Source organism: Staurois parvus, unplaced genomic scaffold, assembly GCF_062004578.1.
Source record: "Staurois parvus isolate SC_StPar_1 unplaced genomic scaffold, SC_StPar_1.0 ptg000025l, whole genome shotgun sequence".
In the NCBI taxonomy this organism is placed as follows: domain Eukaryota; kingdom Metazoa; phylum Chordata; class Amphibia; order Anura; family Ranidae; genus Staurois; species Staurois parvus.
In genome coordinates, this window is record NW_028317821.1 from 20,803,265 (window position 1) to 20,830,134 (window position 26,870).

General features: G+C 39.3%; 1 protein-coding gene across 3 annotated transcripts in view; it reads left to right on the plus strand.

The window, feature by feature from the left end:
* METTL25 (methyltransferase like 25) overlaps positions 1-26,870 on the plus strand; it is a 266,005-nt gene that overhangs the window by 138,306 nt on the left and 100,829 nt on the right. For all 3 annotated transcript variants that reach the window (XM_089652329.1, XM_089652322.1, XM_089652313.1), the window contains exon 6: positions 169-313. In XM_089652329.1, the coding sequence (XP_089508455.1) occupies positions 169-313 (145 nt within the window). The remainder of the gene's footprint in view (positions 1-168; positions 314-26,870) is intronic.

Genomic DNA, 26,870 nt, shown 5'->3' on the forward strand with positions numbered 1-26,870 from the left:
AACATAGCGGCAAATGAAAAATAAAATTGTTGCTGGGGAAAGGGGGGCTGAGGTTCACTGTCATCAAGCAACAGTTTAATAAGCAAACAGAGCAGTAGTTTTTGGTGCCATTATTTTTAAATGTGATGTGTGTGGTTTCTTAAAAGTACTGTTGGTTTCTTCTTCTAGGAATCCATTATGGTTGGTTTGCATACATGTGGGGATCTTGCTCCAAATACATTGCGTATTTTTGTTGCAAAACCAGAAGTTAAAGCTGTGTGCAGTGTTGGCTGCTGTTATCATTTTCTGTCAGAAGAATTTGATAATCTAGAAGGTATGGCAATGTTTTTTCTTAAAATTTATATAAAAATGTATTTTTTTCACATGGTAAAATGATATGTCCTCTATATGGTCCTTCCTAAAACTGAACTCTAGGCAAATAGTTACATATGCTGATCAATTATGGTGAATACTTGTGAGCTATTATGAATCGAGGTGTTCAATGTGTTCTACAAGTGTATGAGGTGCGCTGGCACTTGCACTGACTCACTTAGCTAGTGTGTATAAATGATAGAAAAAAGATTGCGCCGCGCTCCTATATATTTATATATACAGCTTAAGCTTCTAAAGTGTATCAAATAACAATATTACCAAATATGAACTGTGACTATACCGCTAAATGCATATGAAATAATACATATAGATAGCATGCATGGTAAATAATCCTAAAGCAATAGTGCCTTAATGGGTGCCACGGTATAAACCTATGTTGCACCTATATATAACTGTGTATACTCTATATTAATAGTGCAAAAGCATATGTGCACGTGCTAAACAGATATATATACAGTCTTTGAAATAAATGTGCAGGTGGATATTCTGTTCCTTTTCTCCGAGTGCTAGATGGTCTCCTTATATGCTCACCTCTATATTTGCCTGAATGAATCCAGGCAAATACGCTTTTTATCCTTCCAGGATAGATGAAATGGGATGATGCCTTTGCTCTAGCCGTCCTATGAGGTGGACATGCATATGGATGGATCCTCCTGTTATCTCCTTTATCTCCCTGTGTATCTATGAGTACACTGAATAGCTCTCTTGGGATCTCCCAATTCCCCTCCTGGGGTTGTTTCCTCGTTCACTCCTCCTTATATCAGCTCATGGGATGTTTGGTCAAAAAGAGGAAAAAGCAGACCATAGTGTCTTATCCTTATACACAAAATGGATTTATTTCTGCTAATAACAGGTATAACTTGATGGTATGCAGCTCATATATGATCCAGACAGGCATAGATGGCAATCAGCAGGTAAAAAGTAGGTAAAAAGAAACCTCTCTGCAGCTGCCCCTGCAGTGCTGTCTGCCTGTGCTTGTGCTCGGATCTGCTCGCTTCTCCAGTGCAATGTCGTGACGTCAGAGCCCCTCCCCTACGCGTTGCGTCACAGGGTCATGTGACTTCATCAGGGGGAATGAATTTGATTCCCCCTGATGAAGTCACATGACCCTGTGACGCAACGCGTAGGGGAGGGGCTCTGACGTCACGACATTGCACTGGAGAAGCGAGCAGATCCGAGCACAAGCACAGGCAGACAGCACTGCAGGGGCAGCTGCAGAGAGGTTTCTTTTTACCTACTTTTTACCTGCTGATTGCCATCTATGCCTGTCTGGATCATATATGAGCTGCATACCATCAAGTTATACCTGTTATTAGCAGAAATAAATCCATTTTGTGTATAAGGATAAGACACTATGGTCTGCTTTTTCCTCTTTTTGACCAAACATCCCATGAGCTGATATAAGGAGGAGTGAACGAGGAAACAACCCCAGGAGGGGAATTGGGAGATCCCAAGAGAGCTATTCAGTGTACTCATAGATACACAGGGAGATAAAGGAGATAACAGGAGGATCCATCCATATGCATGTCCACCTCATAGGACGGCTAGAGCAAAGGCATCATCCCATTTCATCTATCCTGGAAGGATAAAAAGCGTATTTGCCTGGATTCATTCAGGCAAATATAGAGGTGAGCATATAAGGAGACCATCTAGCACTCGGAGAAAAGGAACAGAATATCCACCTGCACATTTATTTCAAAGACTGTATATATATCTGTTTAGCACGTGCACATATGCTTTTGCACTATTAATATAGAGTATACACAGTTATATATAGGTGCAACATAGGTTTATACCGTGGCACCCATTAAGGCACTATTGCTTTAGGATTATTTACCATGCATGCTATCTATATGTATTATTTCATATGCATTTAGCGGTATAGTCACAGTTCATATTTGGTAATATTGTTATTTGATACACTTTAGAAGCTTAAGCTGTATATATAAATATATAGGAGCGCGGCGCAATCTTTTTTCTATCATTACATATGCTGATCAAATGCACACATGGCAGCTGTTTTACCTGCCAAATGATTTGTATCTCTGTCCTTCCAGTTCTCATAATTACACAGTACTATCATGCAGTACAGCCAGGAGGAAGACACTTCTGGACAGTGAAGAATCAGACTAATTAGGTTCTCCTTCTACTTACTCTGCTCTTTTCTCCTGTCAGCATGTTCCATGTCAACACCTTTGCATGCAGCACTCTTGATTGTATTCCGGTCCTGGCCCTCCCTCCCCTCAAATCTCCGCTGAATGGGATTGTACAAAGTATTGTGCATTTAAAAATACATTTAATGATGTATTAATGAATACATGGCTGTGTTCATTTGTGTTTTATATCTGCCTGGAGTTTATCTTTAAACTGTTTTTTTGTGGTAGTGGTTGTATTCTAGCAATAATTATTAATTGATGTTAACAGTAGTTTTAAAATTTACAATAACATATTTTGAAATCCAGATGTTATAAATGTCAGAATTTGTTTTGGTTACTTTTGGTTACCTTTAAGAGGTTCTAAATGGCGGGAGGTGGGCATTTCAATCATGTGACCTTTGTGTTCAATCACAGCAGTCACATGATCGGAAAGCTCCTGATCCCAAGTATGCATTAGGAGCTTTCCAGTACTCGTCGGTTACTGTGCTGGGAGCACACTCAACACACAATAATGTGTTTACATAAGGACACATATATGCCCCCTTGTTTACTTGTACCTACATGTAAGTCTATAGTAAGATGAAATAAATATTAGTGGGTTATTTCTGGAATCCCCTATTTATTATACAATTATGTACTATTTGTCTGTTCTTATAATTAATTAGTAACTATATAATCTTTGATAATATTGAAGGACGTAATACAATACAATATTAGCGATAGTAAACCCAATGCTCAATGAAGCAAAGTCTTATTTATTTACAAAGTAAGTAAAACTAACATAGAAATCTAAGCCAATACTACAGATTATATATAGGAATAATAGTAAAAATGATATGTTACGTAAATTCGTCCTCAAAGCTGAGTATCTTTAGCTGGTCCCACGTCCTAGCAGAAAAGGCCCAAACATATGGCCCACACTATATTTAAAGGCCCTCTCAAGCACTCCCACACACACATCCTTGACCCACCTGGTGTAGTTCTTCATCCAATGAGCAAGCGTCCATAATTAAAAAGGGGCTGCCCTCCTTATTCCTTAGGAAGTATAGGATTACTTCCGGAATTAGATTGTCTCCACCAGGGGCACTACTATCTTGCCACCAACGCTCCACCAGGGGACACTGTTATATTGCCAACCATGTTCAGACCCTGGTCAATCACTTCTGACTAGAAGCCATATAATCTGTCCTTTTATTATGCATGGCAACGGGGTATCTGGGTTGAGGCTGTCTTATCTCTGTGCCCCACATCTAGGGGGTATGTGTGAACTCCCAGAAGGAGGAATTGTATGCAGCCTTTTGTTACACATCCTGTTGTAAATACTTGCTTTTCTTGACACTCCAAGATAACAGTCAATGGGCCAAATAATTCTTTAGCAACCATGCAGTAAGACTCCATAAATGTCTGATATAGAAACATGTTGCTCTCCAACATAAGGCTTGCCTGTAGGTACAGTAAATATCTTCCAAAAATGCACCATTTAGAAGATATTTACTTTAGTTGCAGTCGGTGACGTCACTGACGCATGCACTGCACTCTAAATGGACGGCATCATTGTGGGAGCTGTCCCACGACCTTGACTTTGGAAAGTTCCTTTCAATGCAGCTGCTTATTATGGCTCATGTATTCAAATTAACTTCTCCTGGTTTTAGAGATTTCATTCGGCTTGATTTGCCAAGCCGGGATGACATAACTCCTGTGCATGTGTACTCAGAGGCTGTTCTGACAGACATAAGTCTCTCCTGTCATAAAAAGTCAGGATTTGGTTTTTTTTTTTAAGTACTCCAATTTCTCATTAGAGTTCATTTTCTAACCTGAGTAGTTTAGATATTTCTTATACATTTAAATCTGATTTACAGACAATATTCTGTATTAATACAATAAAAAAGTTATGCAGTAGTATTGATGCAGATCTGAAAAAGCTGGGGAAAGTAGTACAATATTCTAGTAGCAGATGTAAAATTTTTGGTCTTGATAACTTTCTTATAGGAGAGAATAGAATTTGCTGTGAAAATGCAGCCCATTCTAATAACCACTGCTTAGGGGCTGATGCATTAAACTTATTTAAAGCAGAACTCCGGGCAAAACTTTTTAACATGTCCTTTTTGTGGATTTCCTACCTTCAGTGAATATGTGCTTCATGTTCATTACCTGAATAGTTGCTCTGAAATAGCCTGATGGTTAAATAAAACTATTAATCCCCTGTGGTTTCCTGTAAGACCTATGGCTGCTATGCCTCCTATTCCCTCAGCCACCAGCCTTAGCACTTCCCATTTGTAGTTCTACACAGCAGGCAGGGATGTACTTCCGTCCCTGCTTGCTGTAGTGAGTGTACCAAGACCCTCAGGCTCCTGGTCTGTACTGTACAGGACACTCTGGGTCTGCCTCCCTATCCCTATCCCAGTGTTGAAAGTAAAAAAAAAAACAAAAACAAATTCTGTTTTTCTCCTCCCACTGCAGCCACTTGTGCTATTTCCCTCTAGCGCTATCTGTCCAGCGCTACATGTCTCCTTTCACCACTCTCCCCTCCATCCCTATCTGTCCAGAGCTGTCCGGCTTCAATTAACCTGGACCTTGGAGGTGATGCCATCCATGCATGGCCAGCTGAGTGGTTTCCTCCATTCACACACTCAGGGCTGGAGGATGTCTAGGCAGCCAGGTGCAGTACACATCAGTGCAGCTTATCAATGCAGCCTCTTTAGTTCCCACCAGTGCAGCTTATCAGTGCCACCTCATCAGTGCCCATCAATGCTGCCTTATCAGTGCCCACCAGTGCAGCGTATCAGTGCCCATCAATGCAGCTTTATCAGTGTCCATCAGTGCAGCCTTATCAGTGTCCATCAGTTCAGCCTTCTCAGTGCAGCTTGTCAGTCGTGCCTCATCCGTGCAGCTTATCAGTAGTGCCTCATCAGGGCCACCTCATCAGTACTAGTCAGTGCAGCTTATCAGTGCCCATCAATGCTGATTTATCAGTGTAGCCTCATCAATGCAGCCTCTTCAGTGTCCATCAGTTCAGCTTATCAGTGCCACCCCATCAGTGCACCTTATCAGTGCTTCCTCATCAGTGCCCATCAGTATAGCTTCATCAGTACAGCCTCATCAATGCCCATCAGTGCAGCTTATAAATTCAGCCCAGGGGCGGACTGACCATTTGGAAACTCGGGCACTGCCCGGGGTCAGTAGGGGGCCCCATGAGATGCCCCTGGTACCTTTTTTATAGGCTTTTTTGAGTTTGGGCAAGGACACAGGGGCCCCATGATCCCTTATTGCCCAGGAGCCCCATGAGTTGTCAGTCTAATTGCCCTTACATGCTTCACTTCATTCATTACTGAACTATAGACCCTGATTCAGCCTATGAGTGCCCATAAGTTATTACAGCAGAATACAGTTGATAAAATACCTAATTATAGACATGTGTCTATAGTTCAGTAATGAATGAAGTGACGCATGTAAGGGCAATTAGTTTGCCCTGCCCTGCTGTTGTGGCTGGAGGTGGAGAGATCACATGTGAAGAAAGCAGCCACAGCCAGTAACAGAAAACGTAGAGGAGGGAAAATGTTAAATATTTAATTAAAGTAGACTACATAGAATGAACTAAACATTTTGCACATGCATGATTTACATTTATAAGATTGCCATCTAACTGTCCTGCTGTGTGAGGTGCTGAGCAGTGTAGCTGGAGAATAAGGGGGTGTGATTTATGTTGTGAACAAGTACACATTTAACATGAACAGCCTTCTGTACCCGCTCAAATCCCAGTGGTTGATGGGAAGTGTAGTTTCCTGAGAGGAGAGGATATGATGTAATCCCGGTGTTACACTTCCTCTTTGGCAGAGCAGATGCTGTTATTTTTTGAATTACAGGGATGACTTCCTGAAAATCTAGTTAGACTTTTCTCTTGAAAGGTAAGAATTTCACAAATGTATTAACTGTTTACTGTTCTGTGTATGGGGGTGTACTAATGGGTAATTTTTGTGCCTATCCTGGAGCTCTTCTTTAAAGCTTGAATGAAAAGAAATGTCCTTTTTTATCCCATTTTTTTCCCCATGCTCATTTGATATGAAAACACCTTTCCCTGTAGCTGAAAAACAAAACAATCAGAAGCATTTGCATGAGAAAAAAGTCACACTGCATGAACTTTTGTTGTGCAAAAAAATTTGCATTGGGAGATGTCTAACTTTGAATAGGGGATTATGCAAACAAAGCTTAACAGATATGTGAAAAAAAGACATAACTTATACAAAATGTCATAATGATCTTCCGCACATCAAACAAAACTTTGATTAATTGAAGCATACATGAACAGTAAGAGAGGAGAATGCTGTGAGAGTAAATAGCCTATTATTTCTTGTTTAATATCTTTATTGGGATTCAATCAACTTACAATTACAGTCGAAATATAAGCACAACTATCCAAGCTTCGTTGAACAAGCCAAGGTGCGTATAGTGCATTGGAAGAAAGTAAAATAGCCAGGAACCATGTTGTAGAACTGGTGGTTAGAGCCTATTTCAACAGCTACCAAGAGCAAATGTAAACATAGGGGATTATTTACTAAAACTGGAGAGAGCAAAATCTGGTGCAACTCTGCATAGAAGCCAATCAGCTTCCAGGTTTTATTGTCAAAGCTGGGCAAGCTGAAGGTAGAAGCTGATCGGTTATCATGCACAGTTGCACCAGATTCATAAGTCTACCTCATAGTGGCATTATAGTCTATTCCTTCATTGATAAAAGTGCTTGGACTGTGGCCTGCTGTAAATGCTGCTTTTCAAAAGTCGTAATGCAATTAATGGATACTGTCTAGTAACAGAACTATGTAGCACAGGTTAAGTAAAATTGATGCCAGCTGTATGCAGGAAGAATGTACCGTCAGAATATCATTGATAAATTACTTCCCCCCCCCTAAACCTATTTGGTTAGAGGAAAACACAGTACTTGTACAGTGCAAAAATAATTCATGATTGAACTAAAAATTGTAACTTGTTAATCTCATTGAGAATTATTGATCTCTGACTTTCTGCTATTTGCTTCACAAGCCTCTGTAACTCTCTTCTGCATCATCAATAAGATATAACACTTCGGTACACAGAAGTGAGTGGTTGCTGCTGTAACATTCTTTTTGTTTTAAGTGCATTGCAGTATATATATCTGTTCTATCTGTATGCAGCACAGACACTCATTTGAAAACTGTGTGTGCAGGTGCCTGCTGAATTTTACATGACAAAGGACTCTGATACATATCTGACTGAGGACTTGCATAATAACCGTAGCTATGGTGTCAAATATTTACTGAAGGAACTTTCTTGGCTTTTAACCCATTTTTATTTAAATTCTCTTCTATACTGCCCATTTTACAGTAATAACCATAAAGCAGAAGCAGTCACTTTAAGTGAACTAAAAAGTTTTGATTGTTATATTTTCATAAAAATGTCATAAAGAATTAGCAACTGGGAGTAGCATTACTAAATAACAATTCAATTATTAGGCAATTTTTGGGATACTCTTAAAAATAGTAGGACTAGTTTATAATGCTAATTGTTTGTCTTTATATACTTTCCTTTACAAAGTCTGTGGGTCTGTAAAGTTTCACTTTAAAGTAGATTAAACCCTAATAGAATGACATATACTAGCAACATAACTGAGAGACAGGAACAGGGAGTTGTCACCTTATAATGGGAAGTGCCAAAACAATGGCCTTCATAGGTATTTTCTATTTCTAAAAACAGATTTTAAAATATTGAACATGACTTGCATTAGATTTTAGTGATTTGATCTACAAATACTTTAAGATCATTAAAAGGTATGCTATTTTTTATGTTTTATCTGCAGGTATGCTTTTAATAAGGCTTACCTGTAGGTACTGTAAAAATCTCCTAAATGTGCACTGTTTAGGAGATATTTTCTTTAGCAGCACCGGTGTTGTCACCAGCACATGCTGCTCGCACTGTCAATGGATGGCATGCCGTCCATTGAGAGAGCCGTGCCACGGCTGAGACCTCTGCGCGCATGTGCAGGGGTGATGTCATTGCGGCTCGGACAGTCAAAGTCTGCAGCCCTAGAACCCGGAAGGTGGGTTATCACTAAACTTAGTCAGTGGTACCAGTGCCCAACGTAAGGAGCACCTAGTACAGGGGTGTCCAACCCACAGGCCGCATCTGGTAAGTAAGGTCATGTTGCAAGGAAGCTTAGAAAATTCTCTACAGTGTATTATTGTTCTTTGCTAAATGAAAATGTTGTAAATAAAACTACTACAATTTTAGGAATACAATGCAAGACTAGTAGATATACATACAACAAGCAAATTTCTACCTACTACCTAACAAATAAACATGAAAAGTTACTTAGCTCAGGTTAGTGTGGCTTCTCGATCTCCGTAGGCAAAGAGTACACAGGCTTACTCTACAAGCGGTTGCAGGAGATCGGACGAAAGTGTTTTCAGGTGAAGTTTCTTCTGCCAGAGATCTCCCTTTGTGTTAAGTCATTATAGAGTCCTCCTTCCAGTCTCTGTTGATGGCTTTTTATTTAGAAAGGACAGGTGGCCAATCCCACACGGGTGTATCCTTTTACTATTACACTGATGTAAACATTCTCCAGTTCAACCTATAGATGGCACTGTTGTATCATACGTGCAATATGTCATATATGTCAAAAGGTCAAGCTTTTTTGGACCTGATAGCATTGTATAATCAGAATACCTGAAAAAAACAATAGAAGAATTTACCTACCAACTGACTTTACCAAAATACAATAACAGTATCTAAGTTCTCATTGTTTTGGAAGACAGCTTGAGTAATCATTCCCAAGGCATTTTTTTGAGAAGTCCACTCAAACATTCAAAAGTAACCTGATTCCTGCTTCTAATACAAACAACCAAACAAACAGATTCTCCCATGTAAGTCTTGAGAAATCAGAAAACACATGTACAGTGCATCCAGAAAGTATTTACAGTGCTTAACTTTTGCCACATTTTGTTATGTTACAGCCTTATTCCAAAATGGATTAAATTCATTTTTTTCCTCAACATTCTAAAAACAATACTCCATAATGGCAACGTGAAAGAAGTTCGTTTTGAAATCTTTGCAGTTTACTAAAAATAAAAAAATAAAAACACATGTACATAAATATTCACAGCCTTTGCTCAATACTTTATTGAAGCACCTTTAGCACCAATTACAACCTCAAGTCATTTTGAGTATGATGCAAAGGCTTGGCACACCTATTTTTGAGCAATTTCTCCCATTCTTCTTTGCAGTACCTCTCAAGCTTCATCAGGTTGGATGGGGAGTGTCGGTGCATAGTCATTTTCAAATCTCTCCAGAGATGTTCAATCAGGTTCAAGTCTGGGCTCTGGCTGGGCCACTCCAGGACATTCACAGAGTTGGCCCGTAGCCACTCCTTTGTTATGTGGGCTGTGTGCTTAGGGTCATTGTCCTGTTGAAAGATGAACTGTCGCAGCAGTCTAAGGTCCAGAGTGCTCTGGAACAGGTTTTCATCAAGGATATCTGTACATTGCTGCATTCCTTTCCTTCGATCCTGACTATTCTCCCAGCTCCTTCTGCTGAAAACATCCCATAGCATGAAGCTGCCACCACCATGCTTCACTGTAGGGATGGTATTGGCCAGGTGGTGAGCAGTGCCTGGTTTCCTCCAGACATGACACTTGGCATACAGACCAAAGCGTTCCATTTCTTTTTCATCAGACCAGTGAGTTTTGTTTCTCATGGTCTATGAGTCCCTCAGGTGCCTTTTGGCAAACTCCAGGCGGACTGCCATTTGCTTTTACTGAGGAGTGGCTTCCCTCTGGCCGCTCTACCATATAGGCCTGATTGCAGAGATGGTTGTTCTTCTGGAAGGTTCTCCTCTCTTCACAGAGAAACGCAAGAGCTCTTTCAGAGTGACCATCGGGTGCTTGGTTACCTCCCTGGCTAAGGCCCTTCTCCCTTGATCGTTCATTTCGGCCAGGCGGCCCACTCTAGGAAGATTCCTGGTGGTTTCAAACTTCTTTCATTTATGGATGATGGAGGCCACTGTGCTCATTGGGACCTTCAGTGCTGCAGAAATGTTTCTGTACCCATCCTCAAATTTGTGCCATGATACAATCCTGTCTTGGAGGTCTATGGACAATTCCTTGGACTTCATGGCTTGACATGAACTGTTAACTGTGGGGCCTTATATAGACAGGTTTATGCCTTTTCTATTCATGTCCAATCAACTGAATTTCCCACAGGTGGACTCCAATGAAGTTGTGGAAACATCAGTAGGAACAGGATGCACCAGAGCTCAATTTTGAGTGTCATGGCAAAGGCTGCAAATACCTATATACGTGTGGGTTTTTTCCGGTTTCAAAATGAACTCCTTTCAAATTGTCATTATGGGGTATTGTTTGTAGAATGTTGAGAAAAAAAATTAATTTAATCCATTTTGGAATAAGACTGTAACATAACAAAATGTGGCAAAAGTTAAGCGCTGTGAATACTTTCTGGATGCACTGTACTGTGTGTGTGTGTGTGTATATATATATATATATATATATATATATATATATATGAGAGTTCAGCATGCAGCCTGGGCAAGTCTAGAGGAATTCCATGCAAAAAGAGAAGCCAAGGTGGCAAGCATAAATGCAGGAGATGCCGTATGTGCATCGAGACCGCAACAGCACAAAGAATGCAGGAACAGGCACAGCTAAAGGGGTGCTGTTTTTGTAAAAGCATCGGCAACAGTGAATGCAGAGAATCCACAATGCCAGGCAAGTAAATGCCACTTTGCTGTATCGAGGGTGCTGGGTTGGTCTGTGCTCCCCCTAGATTGTATTTGCGGCCCTCCGCCCACAACCTCCACTCTGCCTCCCCTCACTACACATACCAGGGTTGGCAACCATCATTAAATTTAAGAACAGTTTGCAAAATCCATGATTTTTACATCTGTCCATGGATGTCCGTAATGGATAATCACAGCCAGATGTAAAAATCACTGTTTTTACAAACTGTCAATTAGGCTAGGTTCACACTACTGCGTGTGGTTGTGGGAATGGCAGAAGTTTAAGCACCAGCAGCCAAAACGTCCTCTTTGCAGCCCCATGAGGCTGCCAATAATGTTTAATGAAACCTCCACGCATCTAGAAATGCAGCTCATTTTCAGGTTTCAAGAACCACTGTGAAAAATCTTGGTGCAATAGTTTCATGCAATTTCCTAGCTGCTGCAGTTCAGAAAAGGTGCAGGAACCTTTTTCATGTATGAAACGCAAGAAAGGTGGTCCAAGACCATTCTTTTTCTTCTAATGTGGCCCGGTAGGTCAAAAGGTTGGACACCCCTTACCTAGTAGGTGAAAAGAGCATAATAACATTTGACCTGAACAGCAAGTTTGGAGGACTAAGCATGACTTCAGACACTAGTTGTCCAATGTTTTTATTCCCAAAATGGTAGGTTATTTTTTCGTAGAGTCAAAAAACACAATTTCAGAGTTCCTTGGAGTTTAGTGCAGAGACTGGGATGCAATGAACAATATCCACTATAGTTTGTAACTGTATGAGCATGTATTTTGAATGTTACATCGTTGCCACCAGGGATATGTTCCTGAAGTTGGCATAATCCAAAACAATTTCAGCCATAAGGGTTTACAGGATGGCTGCAATATAAAAAAAAAATATATATATATATATATATATATATACACTGTATATGTATATAAATGGACACAGGTGTATAAAATAAAGCACCTAGGCATGCAGACTGCTTCTTCAAACATTTGTGAATGAAGGGGTTGCTCTCTTAGGAGCTCAGTAAATTCATGCGTGGTACCGTGATAGGTTGCCACCTGTGCAATCCGTGAAATTTCCTTGCTACTAAATATTTCACAGTCAACTGTTAGTAGTATTATAACAAAGTGGAAGCAACTGGAAACAACAGCAACTCGGCCAGGAAGTGATAGGCCATGTAAAATGACAGAGCAGGGTCAGAGTATGCTGAAGTGCACAGAAGTCTCCAATTGTCAGCAGAGTCAATAGCTAAAGACCTCCAAACTTCATGTGTCCTTCAGATTAGCACAACAACAGTGCATAGAAAGCTTCATGGAATGGGTTTCCATAGTTGAGAAGCTATATCCAAGCCTTACATCACCAAGCGCAATCCCAAGCATCGGATGCAGTGATGTAAAGCACGATGCCACTGGACTCTAGCGCAGTGGAGACATTTTCTCTGGAGTGACGAATCACGCTTCTCTGTCTGGCAATCTGATGGGCGTGTCTGGGTTTGGCTTTTGCCAGGAGAACGGTACTTTCCTGAATGTATTGTGCCAAGTGTAATGTTTGGTGGAGGGGGGGTTTATAGTGTGGGGTTGTTTTTCAATGAAGGGAGCTCTTTAGGCATCAGCAGACCAAGACATTTTGCACAATTTCATGCTCCCAACTTTGTGGGAACAGTTTGGAGATGGCTCTTCCTGTTCCAACTGACTGCGCACCAGTGCACAACACAAGGTCCATAAAGACATGGATGACTGAGTTTGGGGTGGAGGAACTTGACTGGCCTGCACTGTCCTGACTTCAACCTAATAGAACACCTTTGGCATAAATTAGAGCGGAGACTGTGAGCCAGGCCTTCTAAACCTACATCAGTGCCTGACCTCAGAAATACGCTTCTGGAAGAATGGTCAAACTTTCCCATAGACACACTCCTAAACCTTGTGGACAGTCTTCCTAGAAGAGCTGAAGCTGTTATAGCTGCAATTGTGGGCCAACTCAACATTAAACCCTACGGACTAAGACTGGAATGATAATAAAGTTCATGTGTGTCTAAAGGCAGGTGTCCCAATACTTTTGGCAATATAGTGTATGTGTGTGTATATGTTTATATGTATACATGTGTTTGTGTGTGTGTATATATGTGTATATATATATATATATATATATATATATAAAATTAATGGAACACTTTGAAAGCACATCAGATCTCATGTCATGCTGGATATCTATACTAATATTATTCCGCACACACAGTGCAGCATTTAGTTGTATGTCATGTGCTCAGCTTACAGAGTGCAGTGGTCAGCAGTTTATAATGAATACAGCACAGCATATGGAGTGCAGCAAAGTCAGGACTACGTGATATACATCGAAGTTTGAAGTTTACAGAATGCTGTTAAGTGTATGATACATACATTATAGCTTAAAAGTGTGCAACATCAGGAGTACACAGTGTGCAGTGGTCAAGCGTATGTCCAGGGCATACACTGGTCAGAATTGTCTGTATATTCACCCCCCCCCCCCTTAGTGGTCATTGCTGAAGTACCCTTTACATTAGTGGTCAGTGGTAGCTTAGCTTAGTGCTGAAGGCACCCTGGTTGAAATAGGCTACTTTGTGTAATAAAAAAAAAGGCACACTTGGTCCACCTGCTGACTTGTTGACAATTTTTGGGCAATTTGAGGCAGTTTTTATTAATTTTGCCAAGGCTTACCTGAAGAAGGCACCCCCATGGTGTCACGGCACCCTGGTTGTAAAATGCTGGCTTATCTAAATAGATAATTGCTTTTAGTGGTTACTTACTTGAGAAAGGGCTCTTGCCCTGCTGACTTAGTTCTGCTGAGGCCTGGCTCCATCAGATGGGATCAGTCTGTCAAGGACTAGCCTGCACCTTGGTTAAGTGTCGCTAGATCCCAGTCTCCTCCGTTAATTATATTTATTATTATTTTACAGGATTTATATAGTGCCAACAGTTTGCACAGTGCTTTACAAAACAGAGACAGTACAGCTACGATACAAGAGGTACTGAGAAGTTACAATGCACCTTGTTAGTGTCTGTACATAGAGTAGTCATCTCCCACTACTTTGTCTTTGGCAAAATACTGTTTATTGTTTTGACCTGAGAATGAATTTACATTTAATATCATAATTTTAACTGTTAGATTTTTCTTTGTAGAATGTAGTACATATACAATAATTGTCTGGAAAGGTACAAATGTTGCCAGTACAACATTAATGATAGTTATCACGCTCTAGCATGTACTGTACATATAACCTAACCTACAATTTAAAACCTTGCAGGATCTCCATCCCAGGGTGCACATCGCAGCACATATTCATACCTTTGTAAACTTAAACAAATGTATCACAAAATAGTATCCAATGTAATATCTCCATCCTTTCTTACCTTTTTAGACAGTTTTTAAAATGTCATGTTGAATAATGAAGCCACTATAAAAAAGGGAAGTTTAAACATGCAATGAAACACAGTAACAAAGGAGAACCATATTGCAGTCCTGGTTGTCATTTACATATAAGCTGTAACAACCTTACACATGTGCAGCATATAGCAAAGTCACTGATGTCATTCTCTTTCCTGAGCAAGAGGCAAATTATTGGGCACATACCTAGGCAAGGAAACTGTATGCACTAGCAGCAGCACTGTAAGCTAGCAACCAAATGAGCAAATGCCTGGATGCAAAGTCAAAGGCTCGCTAAAAAATATTTAAAAACCATATGAATGTTTTCAGTTATATACTAGTTGTATTTTATTGTGTCAAGTTTGTTCCTTTTTTTATTAAATTGTGTACATTGGATCTAAGGGGCTTTTCCTGGGTTTCTGTAACATCTTAATGGTAAAATCTTGTAAAAATAATTAGAGGAAATGAAAAAGAGGCCCAGTCCTTTGAATTATATTATGCTCTTTTATTGAAAATAGAGCACACTGGTATAAAGCAAATTGGTTACTAAAGTGAATAAGCAATCTAAATCCTTATTGTATAGCTTTTGCAGACTCTTGTGGCAAACAGGCAATGGTTCTACATTATGGTAACCCAGGGAAATGAAAAGGAATTATTGTCCTTTTCTTTATATATTTCTCAGTATTATGTCGTTTTTTCGGCTCTTTATGTTCTTTTGAACTTGAGTCACTTTCCATTATTTCTTATAGGAACCAGTATTTAAAAAAAAAAAAATCTAGCTTGTATAGCACAGTTCACACATATGCAACAACTTTCAGACACTCTATTTATTAAAAAAATTGACTAGTGAAACTGCATGTACATTTGTTCTGTGCAATTTAGCCAGCCTTTGTGAAAATGGGGCAAATCAAATGTTATTTACATTTACTCTTCTGGTCAAATGTTCTTAATGAAGATCTTCACCCTCAAAATAATGTTGCCTCTTCTCCACCCCTCCTCCCCTCTGGTGTGCAAATTGGAATTTTTGTTTTAATTTTTACACTCTTTTTTTTTTTTGTACTGAAAACCTTGTGGCCCGCTCCCCATGCATCCCATTAGCCTAGGGGAATGACTTGTTGTGCCTCATGGGATGCTAGGATATGTACGTCACATATCCAAGGAGGCATAACAAAAAAGCAACTATTCAGCAGCTATCACTTCTCAGCGCTATTTTTCACTGTATAATTTTCTTTTCTACAAATAAAATATAACATTACCCAATTCTGCTGATACAACACTCCATCAAAGTTTGTCACTCACAGAGTGAAAGCATAATGATGGGTTGTACCAATAGCAGATCACATGCTATGCAATGCGCATAGAAAGAATGGTAGAAATATAAGCAGAATATCAATATATATCTATATAGATATATAGATATAGATACACACACACACTCTCTACTCATTCTTAGATCCCCAAACCTTCATAGAAAAGCTGAAACTGCAGTTGTAGACTAGAGTGCAACGCCACTTTTTGTTTTTCTTTTTTCAGTTCATATAATGTAGACTTCTGTCCTTTGGGAAGAAGCATCTGCAGATAGTGCGTAGTCAGAATGACAACTCAAACTCCAGTTTCTATATTGCAGAGAACAATAAAGTATGTGACAGAACTGTCTGCAGTGCATACTGCTAGCTCCCTTATAACCCAGTCACTCCTACCTCCTGATATTACCGCCAATGCTGGTGAACAAAACAAAAAATTTATAAATTAAATAAAACATGTCAGCCTCATGGTCCAATAATACATTTGCTAAATAAAGAGTGAACAAAAATGAAATTTACTATGCATTAATATAATTCCTAAACAGGAATAATTCCTTATACTTTGTTAAACTCAAAATATATTGCTTTGTACTTACATTTGCTTTTAAGTATTCCATACCTAAGACAGTTCAAAACTGGACTCTATTGAGATTTAAGAAAGCACCAAATACTGCCTTTCTAAAGACAGCAAGAAGGGAATCTGGGAACAGAGGTTGTAAACAGCCAGAGTCCCCCTGCAGTTGCAACCTGGATAACTACAATATTGACCAGTGACAGCAAATCTTAGACGCTATAAACACTCCTTAACACTGGAAATTCTCTTTATTTTCATTTCCTTCTTTTTTCATTTTTTTTTTAATGTCTGTTGCTTTCTTACTCCTGCTGCAACCTAGGTGTTTAGGGTTATCTACACCTCCATTTTGCTCTTTTTAGTATAATGTAGGGAGGCTTGTGAGGTAGGTAGGTGCAGGGACAAGCTTTGCTGCCTATATCTCTGAAAAGTGTGATTGTTTTGTTTTTAATCAATAAGTTTTTATTTGGATTTTTTATACGTTACAGGAAAAGGTTTATCATTAGACCAACAAATACATGTATAGAATATATACAGTATACATATCTTCATTTATTTCAAACAACTTGAAATCTTTTAAGCATCTCATTCACAACACATTTCTACGTATCCTTGACTCCATCTCTACTATTCCAGTCTACCCAAGGTTTCCATTGGTAATTGAATCTGGCAATTTTATTTTTTCTAATAGCTAAGAGACGTTCATGGACATAATTTGTTTTTAAAATCTGTAAAGACTTAGAAGGGTTGGGTGTAAGGGAGTTCTTCCAGCTCCTAGTTATAGTGGTTCTAGCTGCCAGTAAAATATGGGAGATGAACATATGAAAGCGAAGAGGTATTTCACAAATTTAAGAGAGCAAGAGCTGGATTAGGTTTCACCAATATACCAGTAACCTCTGAGATAATAAGAAAGATTTTATTCCAGAAACTTGTGAGATTTTTGCAGAACCATAAGATGTGTGGTAGTGTACCTATGGCGCCACAGTTTCTCCAGCAAAGAGGAGAGGGGGTGGGGCTAAATTTGGAAAGTTTATATGGGGTGTAGTACCAACATGTGATAATTTTTAGGGAGAGTTCCCAGTGGTTGATACTACTAGATGATATGTATGAGTCGTAAGAGCAGATTTCCATTGTATTTCAGAGAAATATATTGTCAGGTCAGATTCCCATTGTAGCATGGCCGCATTTTTATTAAATTCAAGTTTGTTTTGTAAGGAGGTATAGAAGCTGGACATGGCCTTTTTTTGGACTAGTAGTCGATAAAGCTGACCAATCGTGTCTAAAAGTGTGATTGTTTTTAATTGCAGTTGACACTGAAGGTTACCTTGTATCTTTTGTTACATGCTCAGAAAGGAGTAGCGGCGCTAGGCGATGATGTCACTAGCCGCGACTCGTCCAAACTCTCTCATGACCAGTCAGTGCGCTGCCAAGGATATATATATTGGACTGGTTTAATACATTCATTTTTATTAACACAAGATTTTAGCTTGTGCTGGTGGTCAGTGGAAGTTTGCCCCCTTGTGCTGGTGATCAGTGGAACTTTGCCCCTTGTGCTGGTGATCAGTGGAACTTTGCCCCCTTGTGCTGGTGATCAGTGGAACTTTGCCCCCTTGTGCTGGTGATCAGTGGAACTTTGCCCCCTTGTGCTGGTGATCAGTGGAACTTTGCCCCCTTGTGCTGGTGGTCTGTGGAAGCTCTGTTAATGTGTTTTTCTTTTAAGACAAAAGATGTTAATGTTTGGGTTGTTTTTTTCTAAACTAAAACCTCAGTATTCAGGTTTCATTGCAGTGTTGGCAGCTTGTGATAAAAAAGTGGGTTTTGGGTTGCAGTTTGGGCACTCGGTCTCTAAAAGGTCGCCATCATTGACCTAGGCTTTTGCCTGGCTTAATCCACTTCACCTCTCACCCCTGTGCACTGTGGATCAGAGTAGTATTTATATTCCTGCTACGGACCTGTTGTGCAGTACTAACTGTGTCATTACATGAGATACAAATCAGAACAAAGTTAAACAGTTTTTGTCTTTATTAAGGACAAACGAGACTTTCTGTGATGTCTTGCAAAAATTTAATTTTTATGCAATCCTTAGACAAAAAAAAGTTACAAAACTAAAAAAAAAAAAAACAACCCTTTTCTGTTCTGACCAATGTTCATTTAAAAGCTAGTTTTACTGCAGAATAAAAGTATGCATTTTCTTCTATAATTTGTCCTGTTTAAAATGAGACTTGAAATTATGATTATAGATTTACAAATGAAATAAGGTCTTTTTTTATATTTTGCGCTTTTTTAAATGTGACACAAAAAATGAAAAAAACACAAATGATAAAAAACTTAAATATAAGAGGGTTAATAAAAAAAAACAGTTGGAAAATAATAGTTGAAGAGAGAAGAAGAATGAGGTAACTACAGATTAGAGTAAACTAAGGTGTTAAATAGACAGTTTTTTTTAAACTTTTTTTTTTTTTTTTTTTTTAACTTGTCAGATTGCTTTAACAGATGTTCATCCCTTTGTTCTGCAGATGAAGGAAACAGAGTTGATACAAAAGGAAAATGCTACTTGGTATCTTTCTATTTTGCATCTGAAATATGTTGGTAGGGCTCATTTTCAGAGCTGTGAATTGCTGGCAGTTTGTCTTTGGGGGGGGGGGGTTTGGCAGTGGGGCAAAAGGACTGAAGATACTACACACATCCTGTGTACATTGATGATGTTTTTTTTAATGGCCTCTACCGGTTAGCCTAATTTCTTGTCTTTTTTTAGACTTTAAACTGTAAGAAAATATCTTTGTGCAGATGCATATTTTAATTTTAAATCCTTTCATATCTCTGAATATTTTATGATTACATGACATGCTGTTGAACATTTCCTCATAACAATTACAGTGGCACGTATACCAGATGATTTTAATCACTGAAATTCACTGTTGCTGCACTGTAGCATATTGGGCTGTGTGAAAGGATTGCAGAGAAACATCCATGTCTAATTGCAAGTTAAATGGTGATTGTCTTACATATATGGTGGCTTTAATCGGTTTATTCTATCAGTGTCAGTTTAGTTGTGCATGAGCTGTAAAAATAGCCTGATTTTGTCGGTTCTTATACTGCCAAAAGATAGATGATAAATAGATTTTTGTCGATGTGCTTAGCCAAGCATTCTGCAGTTACCTCACACTGACAGCTGCATCTGATATTAAGTCACTTGTGCTTTCTGCCGTCCTGGCTCGTCCAAACTCAGTGCTACAAGATATCTGCCTTTTAAATGGAGAGGAATAAAGTTACAATATTTCTTTCCTTACCTTTTATTTACAGCTCATTACATTTTTCCATTATTCTAAGTTGCATATGTTCACAGTTTCAATATTTTTTTTTGTGTTATGTAGCAGCATTATTGTAATGTTGCTGCATTAGAAAAAGGATAGTCTTTACTCAGTATTGTATTGCAATGTACATGAGATGAATGATAACCATTTGGTTTTTGCCTCCGAATGATTTGGCAATATATTAGACAAAGGGGAGTTATTATGCCATGTCATTTGTATTTGATTAACTTTCCATTTATTGTCACTGTTCAACCATGTATTTCACAAACCTACTGTTTCCATACTCGGATCAAGAGTATCATTGACCACCAAGAAAATATTACTGCAATAATCTCACTATTATTTGAATAGCACAAAAATAATATTTTGGTTTGTAAATATTGTAAATTTCCACTGTTGGCATCTTGCAGACCTAGTAAGTTTAACAGTGAGACTGCAATGCACTGCGTCATTCCCCTTTGGCATTGCAAATCAAACCTCTGATGAGTAATAAACCTTCCCATATCAATTATGACCAGTTTTTTTTATATATATATTTCCAATGTGTTGTCCTCCATTTTATTTTAGGTCTTCCAAAATCTAGACATTTTTAAAGAAATTGAATCATTATTGTGACCTTTCCACTTTAACCAATTGTCGACTGCAGATAGCCGAATGACAACTACACTCAGCCGGCCATAGTTCAGGGAGGACGTCATATGATGTCCTCACAGAACGCATCCTCCTGCGTGCCCCCAGGGGCATTCACCCAGCAATCTCCATGATCGCTGTGTCCTACGGACACAGCTGATCACGTGATGTGGTTAAAGGCCAATCACAGCAGCCTTTTACCTTGTGATCAGCCATGTCCAATGACACACCGGTAAATGCAGTTGCCGGTTATCGGTTGCACTGTCACAGCTTGAGAAAAGTACTGCTGATAACCGGCAATTGTCAGAGGAGGGATCGGCACCGATCATCAGGGCACTAATGATCAGTGCCCAGCAGTGCCGCCCACCTGTGCCCAGCAGTGCTGCCCACCTGTGTCCAGCAGTGCCACCCACCTGTGCCCAGCAGTGCCACCCATCAGTGCTGCCCAGCAGTGCCACTCATCAGTGCCCAACAGTACTGCCAGTCAGTGCCCATCAGTGCCGCCTATCAGTGCTGCCTATTAGTACCCATCAGTGCCCATCATTGTTGCCTATCAGTGCCATCTATCAGTACCACCATCAGTGCCGCCTATCAGTGCCCGTCAGTGCTGCCTATCAGTGCAGCCTCATCAACGCACATCAGTGAAGGAGAAAAATTACCTGTTTGCAAAATTTTATAATAGAAACAAATAACTTTTTTTGTCAATATTTTTGCTCTTTATTTGTTTATAGCGCAAAAAATAAAACACACAGTGACGAGTACATACCACCAAAAGAAAGGTCTACTTGTGTGAAAAAAATAAATTCATATGGGTCCAGTGTTGCATGACTGCGCAATTGTCATTCAAAGTGTGACAGCACTGAAAGCTGAAAATTGGCCTGGGCAGGAAGGGGGTATAAGTGCCTGGTAGGCAAGTGGTTAATAATCATATATGTTGAGCAAAAGGTTAAAATGAAATATCACTCCAAAAATCTGCACCTTACTTTGGATTTGTAATCTACATTGAAAAATCTGTATCAGCATTTTCAGTTGCACAGCTGTGACTTTTGCTAAGCATAATGAATACATAAATCGTTCTCCCTGCAGTTCATGGAAGTTTTAGCCAACACAAGGTTAAATGCTATAGCCTTTTCTTCTGTAGGGAAGTTCTTTTTCCTCTAATGTTTTTACACCCTTTGTGGTGCTTGACACTTAGGCACAATAAGGTGCGCTATCACTTTAAGATACTTCTGATCACAATAAGATGCACTATAACTTTAAATGATGAAATACTGCATACAGATCGTGAATCACTGCAAAATGCACTCTGTGTGTGTGCCACCAATGTTCTCAAACTCTTTATCGGATATTAAAGTCTCAAATCATGGAGATCAACTGTGCATGGCTGTCACACAGCTATACAGTCTTCCACAATGGCTTGACTCAATAGGGCTCCAAACCAATGATATATTAAGCATAGGAAGAAAAAAGAGTAAATCTCATAGTGTAGTGAGTTCAAATATATTAAAATGTATTGTTAAAGGTCTTCACATGAGAAAACAGGAGATCCACATTGTAAAATGTCACAGAGTCTCTCCGGAGTGCACAATGAAGTTACTGGCCAAAACGACACCCAATCTGTTTCATCTCAACAGACATTGTAAGTCCCTGAAAATAGGTCTTGTCCTCTGGAACATACAGTTCTTGAGTCTTCAGGGGGTTCTTCTGTTAGTCAGTGTTTTGTTCTGACCTTTGCTGGAGCTTACCTGGGTTCTGCGGGGTCTTAACCTTCTTAAAAGTTGTGAAAATTCTGCATCAGGTCATGTGACTTGCTTCCTACGCTGGACAGGTCTGAGTGTGTCATTGGTGACCTTCCTGTTTATCCTGGAGCCACAGTGTGGCCTTCAGGATTTCCCCAACATATCTCTACATTGAAGGGTGAGGGTTCAGCATTTAAGTGCCCTGCTTTTCCTGCTCGGAGGGAAGTATCCATCACTAGAGAGTTCTGTATTCCTATGAACTGTCAGCAGACAGAAATTGCTTGAAACCTGCTGCAAGTTTCCCCATGAAGGAAATTTTACATCTAAAAGTCTCAATGTGTCAGTTTCTACCACCATTTTGGATCATTCCCTTCGAACCATTATAATTGCTGTTTTGTGAAGGATCTTACTGCTATGGATATCTTGTTGCAAGATTGGTTGTGTGATAATGAATCCTCTTTCATTATGGTTCTTCCTTTCTCTGGAGATAAGGGTAGGAATACCATGCTAGGCTTTAGCTTTCTGTGCTTGACTGGCTAGTCTCCCTTTTTGACATACTGTAGTTACAGTATCTGTCCAGACTTCCCTGTTCTTTTTCCAGGGATTTAGTCCTGTATTTTTTTTTATTCTTGTTTATCACATTGTGTTTTTGTTCTAGCATTCTTTCCATTTGAGTAGTGTGTTTTCCAGTTGTTTTTTGGTGGATAGTTAGCTGGTCCTCCAGTTTCATTGAATGGGACCCAGGATTTCTTTTGGTATGATTTTCCTCTTAGTTGAAACTCTCTGTAGCTTGTTTTGAACTCAATTGATCCTTAGTGCCCTCCCCTTGGTGGTGGCAGTTATCCTGTTTTTGCATGGCCTTTTCTTCATCTAGTGTTTATTCAGGCATTGATTCCTTCAGATTCTCTGTTGTGGGATCAGTTGGACCTCTCAATCACTGTCACCCACATCCCAGAAGGACAGTTCACTGCTGGAGAGGAGAGTGTTTGTAAAAATAAGTATAAGTGTTTTTTTATAGCCCCCTAGACCTAATCGAGTATTTAACTCTTGCAGTGAGGGGGGAGCCCCACTGCAAGGGAGAATGTTCACCCTGCTTGGGCTTTGGGTGGATGTCAGTCTGGGGAACTATACATTCCTGAGCAGGCTGCTTTTGCATGCCGTCCACCATAGGTAGCACCACTTGTGATGCTGAACCATCATACAGTTGCAAGAAAAAGTATGTGAACCCCTTGGGATTACGTGGAGTTTTGCATTAATTGGGCATAAAATGTGCTCTGAACGTCATCTAAGTCACAACAATAGAAGAACACAGTCTGCTGAACATAATACTACACAAACACTAGATGTTGCCATGGTTTAATTGCACATAACATGTAAACATTCACGGTGCAGGGAGGAAAAAGTATGTGAGGCCCTAGCTTAATGACTTCTCCCAGAGCTAATTGGAGCCAGGAGTGAGCCAACCTTGACTCCAATCAGTGTGATGATATTGAATGTGTTGCTGACAGCTGTCCTGCCCTTAAAAAACACACACCTGTTTTGGGTTTACTGGTTTCAAGAAGCACTGTCTGATGTGAACCATGCCTAGTAGAAAAGAGCTCTCAGAAGACCTACGATCAAGAATTGTTGACTTGCATGAAGCTTGAAAGGGTTACAAAAGTATCTCCAAAAGCCTTGATGTTCATGTGTCCACGGTAAGACAGACTGTCTACAAATGGATAAAGTTTAGCACTGTTGCTACTCTCCCTAGGCGTGGTCGTCCTGTAAAAATGACTGCAAGAGCACAGCGCAGAATGCTGCATGAGGTAAAGAAGAATCCCAGAGTGTCAGCTAAAGACCTACAGAAATCTCTGGCACATGCTAACATTTTTGTTGACACATCTACAATAAGGAAAACATTAAACAAGAATGGAGTACATGGGAGGACACCATGGAGGAAGCCATTGCTGTCCAAAAAGAATATTGCAGCACGTTTGAAGTTTGCAAAAGAGCACCTGGATGTTCCACAGCACTACTGGCAAAATATACTGTGGACAGATGAAACCAAGATTGAGTTGTTTGGGAAGAGCACACAACACTGTGTGGAGAAAAAAAGGCACAGCACACCAACATCAAAACCTCATCCCCACTGTGAAACATGGCGGAGGGAGCATCATGGTTTGGGGCTGCTTTGCTGCCTCAGGGCCTGGACGGATTGTTGTCATTGATGGGAAAATGAATTCCAGAGTTTATCAAGACATTTTGCAGGAAAACGTACGACCATCTGTCCGCCAACTGAAGCTCCGCAGAGGATGGGTGATGCAACAGGACAATGACCCAAAGCATACAAGTAATTCAACAGAACAATGGCTGCAACAGCACAGAATACGCCTTCTGGAGTGGCCCAGTCAGAGTCCTGACCTCAACCCGATTGAAATGCTGTGGCATGACCTTAAGAGAGCGATTCACACCAGACATCCCAAGAATATTGCTACACTGAAACAGTTTTGTGAAGAAGAGTGGTCCAAAATTACTCCAGATCAATGTGCAGGTCTGATCTGCAACTACAGGAAACGTTTGGTTGAGGTTAAGGAGGGTCAACCAGTTAAGTCCAAAGGTTCACATACTTTTTCCTCCCTGCACTGTGAATGTTTACATGTTATGTGCAATTAAACCATGGCACCATCTAATGTTTGTGTAGTATTATGTTCAGCAGACTGTGTTCTTCTATTGTTGTGACTTAGATGACGTTCAGAGCACATTTTATGCCCAATTCATGCAAAACTCCACATAATCCCAAGGGGTTCAAATACTTTTTCTTGCAACTTTAATTGAAAGAACTGAAAATGGGACATACTCTGTCTGAGTGTAAAGAGTCATATGTATCAGTACAATGTTATATGGTGGTCCTGGTTTAGGAGACTGCTCAGTATGCAGCAGGAATTATTGTTGACAGCCCCCCTTGGAGCTTTTAGATGAGCATATAATGGGAACCATCAAAATTAACTGCTTAGTATATTGTGAGTATTTATCATAAGTTGTTTTAGCTACCCATATGGACAGGATGACTGTTGGAGTTATATTGCTTTTTTGTGTTGTGTAGAAGATAAAATAAATCTTTGATCAGGCCATTCTTATTGGGGGCCTGGGGGACGTTCACTTTTTTTCTTCTTAGGATATTTTTTTCAATAGTCTTTTTTCATTTAATTCCCTTATTACAGGTTGAATGATTGGATAGAGGCAGGTGCATGAAAAACTATAAGCAAAATATATCAGATCAGCCAGTAAAGCATACAAATATTAGCTGGAGGCATCAGTGTTTATTACATACCGTACTTTTATATTACATCTGTTTTAATCTTGTGAGGAAAGAAATGTTTAGTTTTTCTAAGATGGAGGTAATGATTTGTGAATTGTTTTTTTTTGTTTTGCATAAAACATGTTATCCTAGAGTGTCTTAAATGATAACCTTATGTTTCCACACTATAAACACTTGTTTTAAAAATGTAGTATTGTGCTATGTTGTAAGTGCTGTTTCTATCCAAGTGACAACATCTGCAGTGTAATTTCAGAAACATTAATGCTCTTTTTGTGCCAGAAAGCCTGTTTAAGGTGTGGAAGGAAGGGGTGTTCATGCTAGATGGTTACAGTTAGATGCTTGATATAGAGTATGTAAAATCAGAACTTGTCTGTAGCCACTTCTGTTGTTCATATTGTAGTTCCTTATTAGTGGTGAACCCTTAGTTTAAAGGAGCATCCCATGTTCTGATTTATGTAGAACAAAGGTGTAAATTGAGGGAGGTACAGATGAAAATTCTTTTTTAAGAATGGTTGCAGAAGGTCAGACCAAAATCTCAAATAAATTCTGTGGCATGACCATACAGATGAAATACAGTATAACATGATGGATGTCTGACAATGCACAGAAATTACTGGTACAAAAATGAAAAAAAAAAAAATTATAAGAATATATGCAAATACCTGGAAGTAAGCATTTCAAACAAACTAATAGGAAGAAATATATTGTACTAAACCAATAAAAAGAAATTAGTTGGGTGTGAAAAGAGGATGTAAACATGCATTATACATACATTATATTACATACTATTTATATATTTCAAACATTGTAATAGCAGATCCAAGCAGGTGATTCCAAGCACTCTGCGTGTAGCTTGCTGACCATAAAGAAACAGCAGATAGAAGTGTCCTAAGTAGCATCCAATTGGAAGCTTTACCAGTTTTTTCAAATGCTTTTTTTATTAGCAGGCCATTTCCAAAATTGAGAACATAGGGCTGATAATATAAAATAAATAAGGCTGTTGGCTATTTCTTGAATTATCCGGTCTCTAGGCATCTTTGTTTCAGTGGGACACTGTAAGTTGTCAGTCCAAGTAATTAAGAATGATGTTTTATTATAACCTGGGGACTGCATGCTATGAGGATTTAGTGTTTCTGTTTTTATAAACACTGACATATAAGAATTAATATTTTAGCATGATTTATTTACATCAGTTTGAAATGGATCTCGATACAATTTTCTAACATTTTTAATAAACTGCACAGAAAATATCCTTCTGCAAAAAATATATTTCTTTCTACAGTTAGCAGGTCAAAAGGTTTTAGAGCATTACCTGCAAAGTAAAATCACA